General features: G+C 47.1%; 1 protein-coding gene across 1 annotated transcript in view; it reads right to left on the minus strand.

Moving 5' to 3' along the window:
• Positions 1 to 3,070: 3,070 nt before the first annotated feature.
• SMG9 (SMG9, nonsense mediated mRNA decay factor) overlaps positions 3,071 to 13,887 on the minus strand; it is a 21,781-nt gene continuing 10,964 nt past the window's right edge. Inside the window, exons 8-14 of the mRNA XM_003799492.2 lie at positions 9,720 to 9,815; positions 9,170 to 9,255; positions 6,451 to 6,557; positions 5,682 to 5,789; positions 5,383 to 5,511; positions 4,902 to 5,046; positions 3,071 to 3,578 (exon numbers count right to left, since the gene is read on the minus strand). Coding sequence (XP_003799540.1) covers positions 3,500 to 3,578; positions 4,902 to 5,046; positions 5,383 to 5,511; positions 5,682 to 5,789; positions 6,451 to 6,557; positions 9,170 to 9,255; positions 9,720 to 9,815 — 750 coding nt within the window. The 3' untranslated portion in view covers positions 3,071 to 3,499. The remainder of the gene's footprint in view (positions 3,579 to 4,901; positions 5,047 to 5,382; positions 5,512 to 5,681; positions 5,790 to 6,450; positions 6,558 to 9,169; positions 9,256 to 9,719; positions 9,816 to 13,887) is intronic.

A 13,887-nucleotide genomic window follows, 5' to 3' on the forward strand; every position in this document is an offset into this window, starting at 1 on the left:
GGGCTGGATTCAAACCCGCCACCTTAGGTGTATGTGGCTGGCGCCTTAGCCACTTGAGCCACAGGCGCCGAGCCAATAGCTGCTATTTTCTGAGCATCTGGCACTCGTCAGTCACAGATGACAGAGACCCATCACTTGTATTAAGGAAACAATGGTATGTATTAGCTTGTGGATTTGCAGTCAGTGTCGGAAATGCCATGTACCCAATGCAGATGCAGCCCTGAGGCTGAGGGCCTCTAGTACTTACTTGAGGCTCACCATGGGCAAGGCACCATTTTCATGAACTCAGCTTATCAACATGCCGGCAAAGTAACTATCATCTCATTTTAGAGGTAAGAAACAAAATCCAGTGAGGTTTGGTTATGTGTGCAAGGTCACACAGGTGTAGATGGCAAAGCAATTTGTCTGAACTCAGGTGGTCTCGTTCCAGGGCTGACATTCTTTTTTTTTTTTTTTCTGAGACAGTCTCACTCTGTCACCTGGCTGAAGTGTTATGGCATCATAGATCACAGCAACTTCAAACTCTTTGGCTCAAGAGATCCTATTGCCTCAGTGTCCCAAGTAGCTGGGACTACAGAGGCCTACCAGAATGCCCAGCTAGTTTTTCTACTTTTAGCACAGATGGGGTCTCAGTCTTGCTCAGGCTGTTCTTGAATGCCTGAGTTCAAGTAACCTGCCCATCTCAGCCTCCCAGAGTGTTAGGATTACAGTCATAAGCCACTGAGCCCAGGCAGCTGTCAGGACCACAAAGCCTGCTCCAGAATGGCAACTGATTGAGCAGTGTTCTTATTTCCTGAGGCACTGGGCGTGAGGATTGTAAGATTTTCCTATTCTCCACGTTTGACATGGGCAAGGGTGACTTTCAACTGCTAGGAGATGGCAAAGGGGAGAGCCATAAGTGTGGCATGAATTCCTTGCAGCTATGTCTAACATCTTGAATCTTCTCTAGCCTGGAGAAGGTCTCCCTGCAGCAGAAATATCTAGCTGAATGGCCACAGTGGCTTTTTATATCTTCAACCTGAGTCCCATGCCAGACATACTGGGTGTGGCCTGAGACCTATGCACACTCATCAGCACACCTCCCCTGTCAAGCTGTCTGAGCAGATGGTCCACCTCAACACAAAATCCTGGAGGCCACTACAGGGTCTATGGCAAGGTCACCAAGGCACTGGTTGTGTAAAGACTAGGTCAGGCTTCCACAGATGCCTCTTTCATCCATCCTGGCCACCTGCAGCATCTCCTTTACCACCATCTACCAGATCAGGGGTCCTCAAACTTTTTAAACAGGGGGCCAATTCACTGTCCCGTTGGAGGGCTGGACTGCGGACCCCTGGACGAGCCAGCTGCTAAGCAGGACAGGCAGCTGTGGCAAAAACACCTGGCGGGCCAGATAAATGTCCTAGGTGGGCTGCATGTGGCCCGCTGGCCGTAGTTTGAAGATGCCCATACCAGATGCTTCACAGACCCTTGTGCGTGGCAGCCAAGAACACCCAAAGCATGCTGATTCACACCTTACTTGATAACACTAACCACAAGATCTCAGGTGAATCTTAACATTCTCAGTCCTAAAACCTAGAGCAGCTGGAGGTGGCAGGGAAGGGCGGGGAAAACACAGTTCTACCTGTTTCCAGCTGCACCATATGGGAAGGAAGAAACAAGCTTTAGCTGTCCTGGACCCAGGCTCATCATGTCTCGTGCATTCTGGCCTTGGGTCTTACACCTTTCTCTGGCCATCACCCCCACCTTCCCTACTCTTGCCAATCCCAAGACAACCAGCAGTTAGTCCACCTGGGATACAGAGAGTGGAGATAGGACATCAACAAATGTTTTGACAAGGCAGGGAAAAAGCTCAGTTATCTAGCTGGAGAGGGAGTTAGAAGATTTTCTGCATAGACTGGGAGAACAGTGGGGCAATGGTTTTAGAAGTTTTTCTGTGAGAGGGCAGTGAATGTCACAGCTCCAAAGGGTCTTAATATATTTTTTTTTTGGCAGTTTTTTTTTTTTTTTTGGCCAGGGCTGGGTTTGAACCCACCACCTCTGGCATATGGGGTCAGCGCCCTATTCCTTGAGCCACAGGTGCTGCCCCCAAAGGGTCTTGATGATTGCCTTAATGGTGTAATGGCCAGAGAGGAGGATCCTGCCTAAAGTCAGTCAGGAGTTGGTAATGCCAGAGACTTCCCTGCAGATCTTGGCCTTCTAGAGAGATCTGTGCAGACACTCCACTTCTTGCCTGACCTTCTTTGGCCTGCTGAGTGCTTTCTTCATTGCCCTCCACCTCTTTCAGTTGTGCTTTTCTCTCAAAGGGCCCTGGGATACCTACCACGTGAAAACGAGTAGTACAGGTATGCCCAAAAGCTATAGGAAGCCAGTGAGGTAAAGAACCAGCATCGGGTGGGGGGGCAATAGATAGACAAGAGACGCAGTTGCTTGGACAGTAACTGCCTTCCTAAACAATGGATTGGCATGATTTGCTGCTAAGGATTAATTTGGGGTGGCAAGGCCAATTTGGAGACATACTTTGAACAACACTGAACTAAGATTACATACTGTATTTAACTGAGCAGATGAGGGTTGGCAATTGATCAAACTGTACAGTGTATTTAACTGAGGCTACTGTACATTCAGGATTTAAATTCAAGATAGAAACTGCTGTTTTTAAGCCAAAGTAGATAAGGCTTACAAGGGAAGGAAGCCATCACATCTAACCAACAGTAGGCACTGTCTATATGAAGATAAGGTATGGTATATGAACTAAAGGGTAAATATATTTAAGGACAAGTTCTATTTTAAACCAAAAGTAGGCATTGTATTTAGGCATTTAACTCAAAGGCAGGTAACTATCTTCAAGGGAGAGCAGAAGACACAAGGGTAGTAACTGCATTTAGTCAAACGAATAGTATTTTCCTACCCAAAACACACACAGAAGGGAGGACACAGAACAATTCTAAGAGCTGTTCATTCACGTTCAATAGACAGCCAAGGGATAATGCACCCACAAGGGCTAGACCTCAGATTTGCCCTGCCCCCCAGGACAGCACACTGGGCAGAGGAGAATAAGAGAACATGAGAACAGGTTTGTATGACCGTGTTTATTTGAATCACCAGATCTGCTCCAATGAAGAGCTCTCCAGACTCTGCCTCACCTTACAGGGAAGGGCTTAGAGTCAGGGAAGAGGGACCTGTTTCTTCTATCCCTGAAGATCAAGATGGGTTTTGGGATTCCTGGTGACCATTCAGACTCCTCCCACTGCCTGTCCCTGTGTGGGACTTTGGATGGACTGCCCTGCCTCAGGTTGGGGTGGGATCTCTTAAAAGTCACCCCCCAGTTGAGGGTGAGGACCTAGCCCTGGACGCACCATATCTCTGAAGCTGGGGTCATGATCCCTCATCCATCAAGCCTGCTGCCACTCTCCACCCCACTGTGCGGAGGACATGTGTGCTCCCTCGCTGTCCACTGGAGACTCAGGAGGTTCCCTGCATGACATTCCTCCCTTCAGCCTTAGGCCAGCAGGCGGCTATACTCTGCCAGGGCAGAGGATTTTTTTACCCCATCCCAGATCCGGGCAGCATAGTGGAACCTGTGAGAGGAGGTCAGCAGTCAGGGTTGCCCTGGTGGGGCTTCATTCAGCCTAGCACCAGCCCTGGAACAGGTGGGAAAACCAAGACCTCATGTATATGAGTGAACTGTGACTCTGAGCCTCCTGGTGCCAGTGTCCCTGACTGGCATTCTGGGAAGTTGCTACCATAATGGGAGGTAGCCCTGTTTCTCTTAGCTAACCCAGGTTAAGTGAAGCTGAAGATGCCTGGGGTTGCACTAAGACTTCAAGTCCCCACCTTTAAGTCTGAATTCCACACACTCCACTCAGTGCTGGCCTTTGTGGATAAGGGTTCTATCTCCAGCTCCCTCTAGAGCAGCGGTTCTCAATCTGTGAGTCGTGACCCCTTTTTAACAATGAAAATACACTGAGGCATTAGGAAGGTTGAGAACCGCTGCTCTAGAGTCTTATGACAATGGGAAACATCTACCAGCAGCTGCACAACCTTCTACCTCCCAAATTCTTCCCCTCCCCCGTGGGTCCTGGTTTAGAATGGCAGGAATATTGCTGGGACTGAATACCAGCTCTATCCCACCTCTGCCCTGAGTGGCTTCCTGCTGCTGTGTTTGCATCCCTGGCTCCTTTTAGCCAGAGCCCACTACAAACAGACCTTGGGGAACCTAGCTAGAGAGGGTGCACCAAGGCAAGCTAGCTCTCTTTCAAATTTGTTTCTTTTTGAAATAAGATGAGGTAAATCTGGACCCATCTTATTGGGGGTGGAGGGAGTGTCCAGAAGTGGGGTCTGGACACAGAAGTCATGCAGGGGCTGAGGAGGTGGTGCAAGGCCATGTGTGAGCAGGGAAAGAAAGCCAGCAGGCAGAGGAGGAAAATGAAGGGGAACAACAATACTATGCTACCCAGTGGGCTCCTAATGGCTTTCTGGTTCTTGTCTCCTGTAAGGCTATGCTTTTTGTGACCAAGTCCTTGGAATAAATCTTCAAGCTTAATTGGGCTCACTCGTCCTACTCGCAGCAACTAAATGGCACCTAACCACAGATGTGTGACCTTGCTATGTGACACTTTTCTCTGAGTGTAAATTTCCCCACTAGTAAAATATGTGCCAAGACCTATACCCCACTAATAAGGAGGATTTGAAGTCCCATGAAAACAGCCATATTGCTTAGCATGGGCAAGGTACTTATAAGATAGTAGCAATCATCACTATTCTAGGAAAAGGAACCTAAAGCTCAGAGTGGAGGTGCTCAATAAGGTCACACAGATCTCTGTGCCCCTTCTCCTGCACTGGTGGCAGCGGGGCAGGGGAGGGTGGACCTCAGATTGACCCCTTCTGCAAGGAGTTCTTACCAATTCTTCTCAGTGAGAATTGTGTGTGACAGCTGCGGTCGGGCCATGGACATCACTTGACTCCGGAGCTTGCTCACCAAGGACTGGAAACTGGGGTGGCCACGATACCCAGGCAGCAGGGAGAAAAGGGGGCTGGAACCAGGTCCTGGAAAGTGGAGGCAGGGAGGTTAAGGGGGACAGGTTACCAGAAGATCATCTCCTTTCCACTTAACAGCAACCTGTGTTTCAAGGAGCACCTCACTAGCACCTCAGCCCTAGCTCAGTTTTTCCTGTATTTTCATGATTCTGAAACATCCTCCTAAGAGAGGGTCTGAGCACCTTGAGGACAGGCCAGAATTTTCCTTTAGATCAGGTGGGTTCCACATCTCTCTCAAACCAAGGGAGCCACGACACCTCACAGACTAGTATGACCTGTGTCTTTCTCTGACTAGGCCAAGACCTGCCTCCCTATGAACCAGATTCCTATATGACATCATTATACCTGCTCTTGGTGGGTTTTCACTCTCTGCTTCACTGTCCATGAAGGGCACTAGGAACAAGTTGACCTCAGAGTCCAGGAAGTCAGGTGGGAGCCCCGGGAAGATATTGCACTGTAACATGGACAGAGTACCTGGGGGACAAAATGCTTTAGTTTGCAGGTACTATACTGAAGGACTGAGCGGGTGGAGGTAGTTGATAATCAAGGCAGCGTCAGGAGACCAGTCTGGGGTCTTTGCCATGGGATTGGATCAAAAGATAGGAGGCTGTTAGCTAGCTTAGGGGGTGGTCCAGGAGCCTCACCCTTGTAACGCAAGTGGGAGTGAGCCATGAGCTGGTCAATCATCAGGTGCATCTGCCGCAGCTTCCGAGGACAGAAGTCCTCTCGGCGAGCTTTGTTCTGTAGGAAGACTGAGGATGGGAGGAGATGGGCCCTATGAGACACACAGCACTCGGCCTCATGGACTCCCCTTTCTCACCCTGAAGATCTGCCCTTGCCCTTGAGTTCAGATCACTGTGTAAATATTTATGTAACTTCACTTTAGCAACAGATTTTGTGCAGGGCAATGCAGGAGACCCAAGGACAAGTTGGATTTGATTTCTGCACTCAAGGAACCCTCAGTCTGATGTGAGGGTTCATAAATAAACTAGATTGTTGCAGAAGAGAAGTAGAGCGCAGGAAGGACACAGCAGGAAAAAGATGGCATGTGCAAAGGCTGGAGGAGAGAGAACCAGTGGAAGGGGTGACTCAGATTAACCCAACATTCATTTCCTGCTGGGAGATGTCAGGGACCCACAAACAGCCAAACCTGAGGCCTGTCCCATTCAATCACAGAGTCAGACCCAGACTCAGAACTGTGCCCTCAGTGGCCAGGGTTGGACTGAGGCAGTGGAAACCTGGGAGGAAGTAACAGCTAATCCTTTTTGATTTCTCTCCTTACAAGTCTCAAAAAGTGCTCTTCTCAGATTCCCCACTCCTCCCTTTTCTTTCCCCACTTCCGATAGTGCTTCCAGGTTTCACCCTCTCACACTTCCTCCTGCCTACCCCACCAGCCCCCAGAGAAAGCCTCACCCAGGTGGGGGTAGTACTCAGTGCCTTCATCAGAGCCTGATGAGCTGCTGGACTCGTGGCTGGGGGATGGGGTGGAGGGCTTCACCATCTCTGCTGTCTGGAGGAACCTTGGGGTTTAGGATGAGAGACTGTGGCTTTGGCACTTGTACCCCACATCCCACAGCCTGAGATTCTGATGAAAGCTACAGCCATGCTCAGAAAAATGCCACATATATACCATGTTTCTCATGCAATTTGAGAGAATTCAGAGACAACCCTCTCAGATGCCAATCCATGGACTAGGTCAACGGTACAAATATTTTGTTTATCCTCTAAAAAAACCAGACTTTAGAGTTTTAGATACACAGCAAAAAGGAGCAGGAAGCACAGTTTGCAAACATCTCTTGCCCCCCATCATCACATGCACAGCTTTCCCTGCTATTAACATCCCCCATGTGAGTGACATTTGTTTTTGTTTGTTTGTTTTGGAGTCTTACTTTGTCACCCTTGGTACAGTGCCATAGTGTCACAGCTCACAGCAACCTCAAACTCTTGGGCTCAAGCAATTCTCTTGCCTCAGCCTCCCAAGGACCGGGTACTTTAGGCGCCCACCACAACGCCAAGCTATTTCTTAGATAGGTTTTACTCTGCTCAGGCTGGTCTTGAACTCCTGAGCTCAAGCAATCCACCTGCCTTAGTGGTCTCTCAGAGTGCTAGATTAAGCCACTGATTACCTACAGTAGCACATCATTATTACCCAAAGTCTACAGTTTATGTCAGAGCTCACTCAGTGTTGCACATTCTATGGGTTTGGACAAATGTATGATGGGTACCCACCGTAACAGCACGATACACGATGCTGTAATGGTGGGTACATGTCATACATTTCGCTGCCCTGAAATTCCTCTGTGCTCTGCCTACTCATCCCTTCCTGCCTCCAATCCTTGGCAACAACTGATGTTTTTACTGTTGCCAAAATTCTGTCTTTTCCAGATTATCATATAGTTGAAATTATATAGTAGCCTTTTCAGATTAGCTTTTTTCACTTATGTATTTAATGTTCCTCTGTGTCTTTTCATGGCTTGATAGCTCATTTCTTTCTTGCACTGAATCATGTTCCATTGTCTTGATATACTAGTTTCTTTATTCATTCAGCCTACTGAGAAACATCTTGGTTCTTTCCAAGTTTTGGTAACTACAAATAAAGGTGCTACAAACATCTGTGTGGAGGTTTTTGTGTGCATATAAGCTTTTAATTTACGCTATTTTAAAATATGCTATTTTGTAAAAATAAATAAATCTATTATTTAAGGTAAGGAAAATGGAATCTGGTAAAATAGGGGAACATTCTCCTCACACGAAACACACTGTCCACAATTACAAGGGGCTAGCTCACCTACACTGAGAGGCTCCCCTATAGACAATGATTTAAAAACAACTCTCTGCCACGTGCCAGCTCCTGAGTAATGCCTCTACCAGAACCTAAACTCCACAAGAGCAATCCATCTGTTTTGTTCACATCTGTATCTCTAGTAGCAGAACAATGGCTGGCATACATAAATGTAAATGAATCCCAATGGATGGTGGTAGGAGGGGAAGGGGTGCTTCAGAATTAAGTCACGTAGATCCTGTCAGAAAAACCAGCTCCCTACCCATCTTTTTTGCTTTTAGCCAGACCCACAGCTCACTCCAGACCCTAGGGTTACTAATACAAACAGTAAGCTCTCATTTATCAACTGCTTACTGTGCACCAGGTACTATGCTGAATGCTTTAAATTCTTTAACTCATTTAATCTGCACAAAATCATTCTGCTGATGAGGATCTGCTGGGGAGAGAAAAACACATGCCCAATAAAAATTGGAATTCAAATGCAGGACTGCCTGACTCTGGAGACATCTGCTTCCTAAACCCAATTCTGCCCTCCCTGTGAGCGCCGGTCCCTTCTTTCTGCCTGGGCCCTCTGCCAGTTTTGTCTGGAGGCATTTCTGGAACCTGCAGCTGCTTCAGGCAGGATTCTGGCCAAGTCCTTGTTTCACCTTTTCTCCTGCCTGCCGGGGATGCTGACAGTATGGCACACTTGCCTGGAGGAGATGGACAACAGAACTCCAAGGACCAGACAAACCAGCTCCTCATGCTATTTATTCAACAAATTTGTGTTGGGCTCTGGGGACCTTGCTCTCCTGGGGCTTACATTCTAATGAGGGAGAGAGATCATAAGGAGAGCTATAATGTCCTCACAGGGAGAGGTAAATACAATGAAGGATAACAGGGAGAAAAAGGGAGGAGTAACAGATGCTGTTAGGGGGTCAGAGAAAAACTGAGGTTGACCTTCTGAATGGTATGAGGGAGGAAGTCGGAGACGACCTACAGGAAGAGTGTTTCTAGCTGAGGGATGAGAAGCACAGAGGTCCTGAGATACAGGAGGAAACACAGCCATGAGGCCACTACAGCCTTAATAAAGGGAGTGAGGCAAAGCAGTGGGAAAGGTCAGCAAGGTAACCAGAGGGCGCAGGACCTTGTAAGCCATGCAGTGAACAACTCTGGATTTTATTCTGGTGGCTATGTAACGTCAGTGGAAGGCCATGTGTTTGTGCTTTGAAGGGGTTTAGGTAGGGCAGACTTGCTCCAGCTTACATTTTAAAAGAGTCCTGCTGCTGTGTAAAACCTATGAAAACATGGCGTAAGCCTCTTTCCTTGTGGCTGTCTCCTACCTCATCCCTCCCCTTCCCAACTCCTCACCTATACAGACTCAAGTCTGTGAACCAGTCCTGGACAACGATCACCACGTGGCAGACCGTGAAGAGGAAGGCAGCAATCTGGAGAGACTGAGAGTGGGTAGGAAGGGACAACAGAGTTGAGGGTCCCTTTTGCCCAGCCTAGGGCCCCTGATCCTAGGACTCAGCTCTGGGGGTAGCACGGCAAGGGACTCAGAGCCTATAAGCACAACTGTGTGCCCAATCACTGTGCTGGCACTTCCCTTACAGGCCATCTCTAAATCAAGAAAGGTAGGAATTATCATTGCAATTTTTCAAAGGCAGAAGCTGGGCACTCAGAAGAGGGCACGGAGGGCCAGAGCCAGGAGTTGAACCAGTTCTGACTCTCAGTGCCCTCTTCCTGCAGGCCTCAGGACACCTGGTACTTTTATGAAGCAGAAATCTGTAGCCAGCTCTCCATCACAAATCTTGGGAGGTTGGGTGTGGGGGTATAAAACCTAAACCCCTTAATAAAATTTCAATTAAAAATAAATAAATAAACAACCTAAACCCGGGGCTTGGTTTGGCTCTCTCACCTGCATCTCAACATAAGTGTGTGGAAGGTTGTACTCGGGAGGCAGTTTGCGGTCATTGTTGATGAGATGGTCCAAGATGGAGGGGCTCAGGATGGGCTGAAGCAAGGAAGAAAAGAGAGTGTCAGGGAAGGGGCTGGTCACAGCTACCTAAGTTCCATATGCTGAAGGCAAATACGTTACCTACCTAAGCACAAAACAGGTCAGAAACACAAGCAGGCAATTTCTAATCAGTAGGGTCGGCCAACAAGAGGAAGTTAAAAAAAGAAATTTCAAAGTAGATACAATTTCTCAGCTCCTTTGCAATTCATTGCTGCTTACAAGTGCCTCATGTCCAAAGAAAAGAAATGCCCTAGTGCTAATAAATTTAATATTTACTCGAATGAGTTATGTTCCGTACGGAGTCTTTTGTTGTTGTTTCATATGCTTTCAAACCTTTGCTAAAATAACTACATGGGTTAAAAAAAAAATGATGGCCAGGCACAGTGGCTCACACCTATAATCCTAGCCCTCTGGGAGGCTGAGGCAGGAGGACTGCTTGAACTCAGGAGTTCAAACCAGCCTGAGCAAGAGTGAGACCCTGTCTCTACTAAAAATAGAATAACTAGCTAAACTTGGTAGTGCACACCTATAGTCCCAGCTCTTGGGAGGCTGAAGCAAGAGGACCACTCAACCTCAAAAGTTAGAGGTTGATGTGAGCTATGATGACGCCATGGCACTCTACCCTGCACGACAAAGACATTGTCTCAAAAAAGCAATACAACAACAACAAAAACAATGCATGATTAGTGTAAAAATTGGTGAGGATTTAAAAATTGCCATCAGTACTTGTAAACTAATCAGTGGGAAGCTCACCAAACAACTGATCCCCCAGTCCCTGAGTAGCTGGGACTACAAATGCCCACCACAACACCAGGCAAATTTTTTTTTTTCCTTGAGACAGGAGCCTCAAGCTGTCCCCCTGGGTAGAGTGCCATGGCATCTCAGCTCACAGCAACCTCCAACTCCTGGGCTCAAGCGAGTCTCCTGCCTCTGCCTCCCAAGTAGCTGGGACCACAGGCACCCGCCACAATGCCCGGCCATTTTTTGGTTGCAGCCGTCATTGTTGTCTGGCGGGCCCGGGCTGGATTCGAACCCGCCACCTTGGGTGTACATGGTTGGCGCCTTAGCCACTTGAGCCACAGGCGCCGAGCCAACACCAGGCAAATTTATCTTTTTTTTTTTTTAAGGCAGAGCCTTTGTCACCCTTGGTAGAGTGCAGTGTCATCACAGATCACAGTAACCTCAAACTTTGGGCTCAAGTAATTTTCTTGCCTCAGCCTCCTGAATAGCTGGGACTATAGGGGCCCACCACAACGCCTGGCTATTTTTAGAGACGAGGTCTGGCTCTGGCTCAGACTGGTCTCGAACCTATGAGCTCAGGCAATCCACCGCCTTGGCCTCCCAAGTGCTGGGATTATAGCTGTGAACCACCGTGCCCAGCCTTGATACCACTTTTGTTTTAGTTATTGCTGAATAACAAATCAGCTTGAGACACAGTGGTTTCACCAGTCATAAAAAGACAAATACTGTATGATTTCACTGATATGAGTTATCTAAAGTAGTCAAAATCATGAAAACATCCAGCCTGAGCAAAAGCCAAGACCCCGCCTCTACTAAACAAAATAGAAAAACTGAGGCAAGAGGATCGCTTGAGCCCAAGAGTTGGAGGTTGCTATGAGCTATGACTCCACAACACTCTACCCAGGACAACAGCTTGAGACTCTCAAAACAAACAAACAAACAAACAAACAAAAAACATGGAAACAGAAAGCAGAATGGTGGTTGCTGGGGGCTTGATGAGGGAGAAATGGGGTAATTGTCTGATGGATATCGAGTTTCAGTTTTGCAAAAGGAAAACATTTCTAGAGATTTGTTAAGAATAATGTGAATATAGTTAACACTACAGCACTGTACATTTAAAAATGGTTAAAAGGGTAAATTATATACTTTTTTTTTACTACAATTAAAAGGAAAAAACTTTATGGTTTAAAACAATGATTTCTTATTTCTCTTGATTTTGCAGTTAACTGAGCTCAGCTGGGCAGTTCTGCTCCAGGTGGTGAACGCTGAGTTTAGTTATGTGGCTGCATTCATCTGGGAGCTGGACTGGGGCTCTTATCCTCTGGAGGATAGGGGGGGTTCTCTCATACTGGAATCTCACCAGACAGCAGCTTAGTTGGTGCTTCTTTTCTGGTTTCTGAAAAGGAAGAAGTATAAACCAACCAACAAAATCTACTATTTTTAGAGACGGAGTCTAGCTCTTGCTCAGGCTGGTCTTGAACTGGTGAGCTCAGGCAGTCCACCCACCTCAGCCTTCCAGAGTGTTAGGATTACAGGTGTGGGCCACTATGCCTGGCCTAGTTTTTCTATTTTTAGTAGAAACACAAAGTCTCACTCTTGCTCCAGCTGGTCTCCACTCCTGAGCTCATGTAAGTCAACTGCCTCAGCCTCTTAGAGTGCTAGGATTATAGGCATGAGCCCTGCACCCAGGCTCACACCAAACTCTTTTGAAGAAACACTCGATTGAAAACTGTTAAGAACCAAATTATCTTGATATTCTACTGACTTCTTACTGCAGTGAGTGAAATTCTTTCAAAAAGAGACTTTCACAACTGCTCACTTTCAAAAGCCCCAACACTGAGCAGTGCTCTATCTTGTTAACTTCTGTCCCTTCCTCAGGGGTCTCCAACCAGCCCACAGTTGGTTTGATTTGTCTCTAGGTCATGGTGGTCCCTGCAAAGGGCCTGCCACATAGGCCTCATGTCACAGTTATAGGTTTTCCACTCAGTGTCATCAATGCCCATAGGGAGAACTCTGTTTCACAACTATGAGTGCCAACTATGGGCCAGGCCCTGTGCCTTAGTTCCAATCTACAGAGCCAGGGCTTTGCCCTGAATAGTTCCAACCAGGTGAGAAGCAGGAGCACACACTGTAGCCAGCAGACTGGCAAATCATGTGCTATGACTGGATAATGGAAGACTACTCAGTGGAGTCTTCTAGAAGCAACAGGCATTAGTCAGGCAAAAATGCAAGGGAGAGACTAAGGTACTGATAACAATATGAATAGCTAAGTGCATTTAGCACCTAATTTGTATTGGGTGCTGTCATTAGAACTTTACTCGTATTAATTCATTAAAACCTCACAAAAACCTTAGTAGGTAGGCAACATGATTTTCTCCACTTAAAATACTAAAGAATGAAAATGTTAAATAACTTGACCAAGGTTAGTTTGCTGGTATTTTCAGGTGAAGAAAACAGGATGTGGAAAGTGCAGAGGCGATAGACCACAGTGAGCATCTGTGGTGGGGGGGTGTGTGTGTGGGGGGGGGGCTGGGGGCTGCTGCAGAGGGTGAAACAGTCTGAAGGAGTCAGGCTGCACAATTTCCAATACCAGGCTGAGGAATTTGGACTTAGCCTGAGAGTAAGAAAGTTGAGGAAAACTGCCAGGCAAACATTTGACAGGTCAGTTTCTTTTTTCTTTTGAGATAGAGTGTCACTTTTGTCAGCCTTGGTAGAGTACCATGGCATCATAGCTCATAGCAACCTCAAACTCCTGGGCTCAAGAGATATTCTTGCCTCAGTCTCCTGAGTAGCTGAGACTATAGGTGCCTACCACGGCACCTGGTGTTTTTTTTTTTTTTAAGAGATGGAGTCTCACTCTTGCTCAGGCTGGTCTTGAACTCCTGAGCTTAGGCAATCCACATGCCTCAGCCTTCTAGAGTGCTAGGATTACAGGCATAAGCCGGACAGGTCAGTTTGAATGACAGTGATAAATCTGAGCAATAACCTTGTACCAGGTCCTGGCCAAGCACTTTCTCTGGATTATTCTACTGAATCCTTGAAACTCCCAAGAGCTGAGTACAATTATCATCTCTATTTACAGACGAAGAACTGAAGTTTAAGGAGGGTAACTTTTAAAGTTACTCAGCTGGTAAGAATTAAATGGCAGGAGCTCAAGCTGACCCTGTCAAGCACTATACTAGAAGGCTGTGTGCAGGTGAATGGGACAGGGGCAAAATGTGACAAGAGACTAAAGCCAAGAAAAGGAGCAATTTTCTTAAGGGCACCTATGACTTCATCACAGGAAGCACATAGAATTCATGCAGGGTTCTGACTTAAAAATATTCTA

The sequence above is a fragment of the Otolemur garnettii genome, unplaced genomic scaffold (assembly GCF_000181295.1).
Source record: "Otolemur garnettii isolate 467f Iridium unplaced genomic scaffold, OtoGar3 scaffold00152, whole genome shotgun sequence".
Taxonomy (NCBI): domain Eukaryota; kingdom Metazoa; phylum Chordata; class Mammalia; order Primates; family Galagidae; genus Otolemur; species Otolemur garnettii.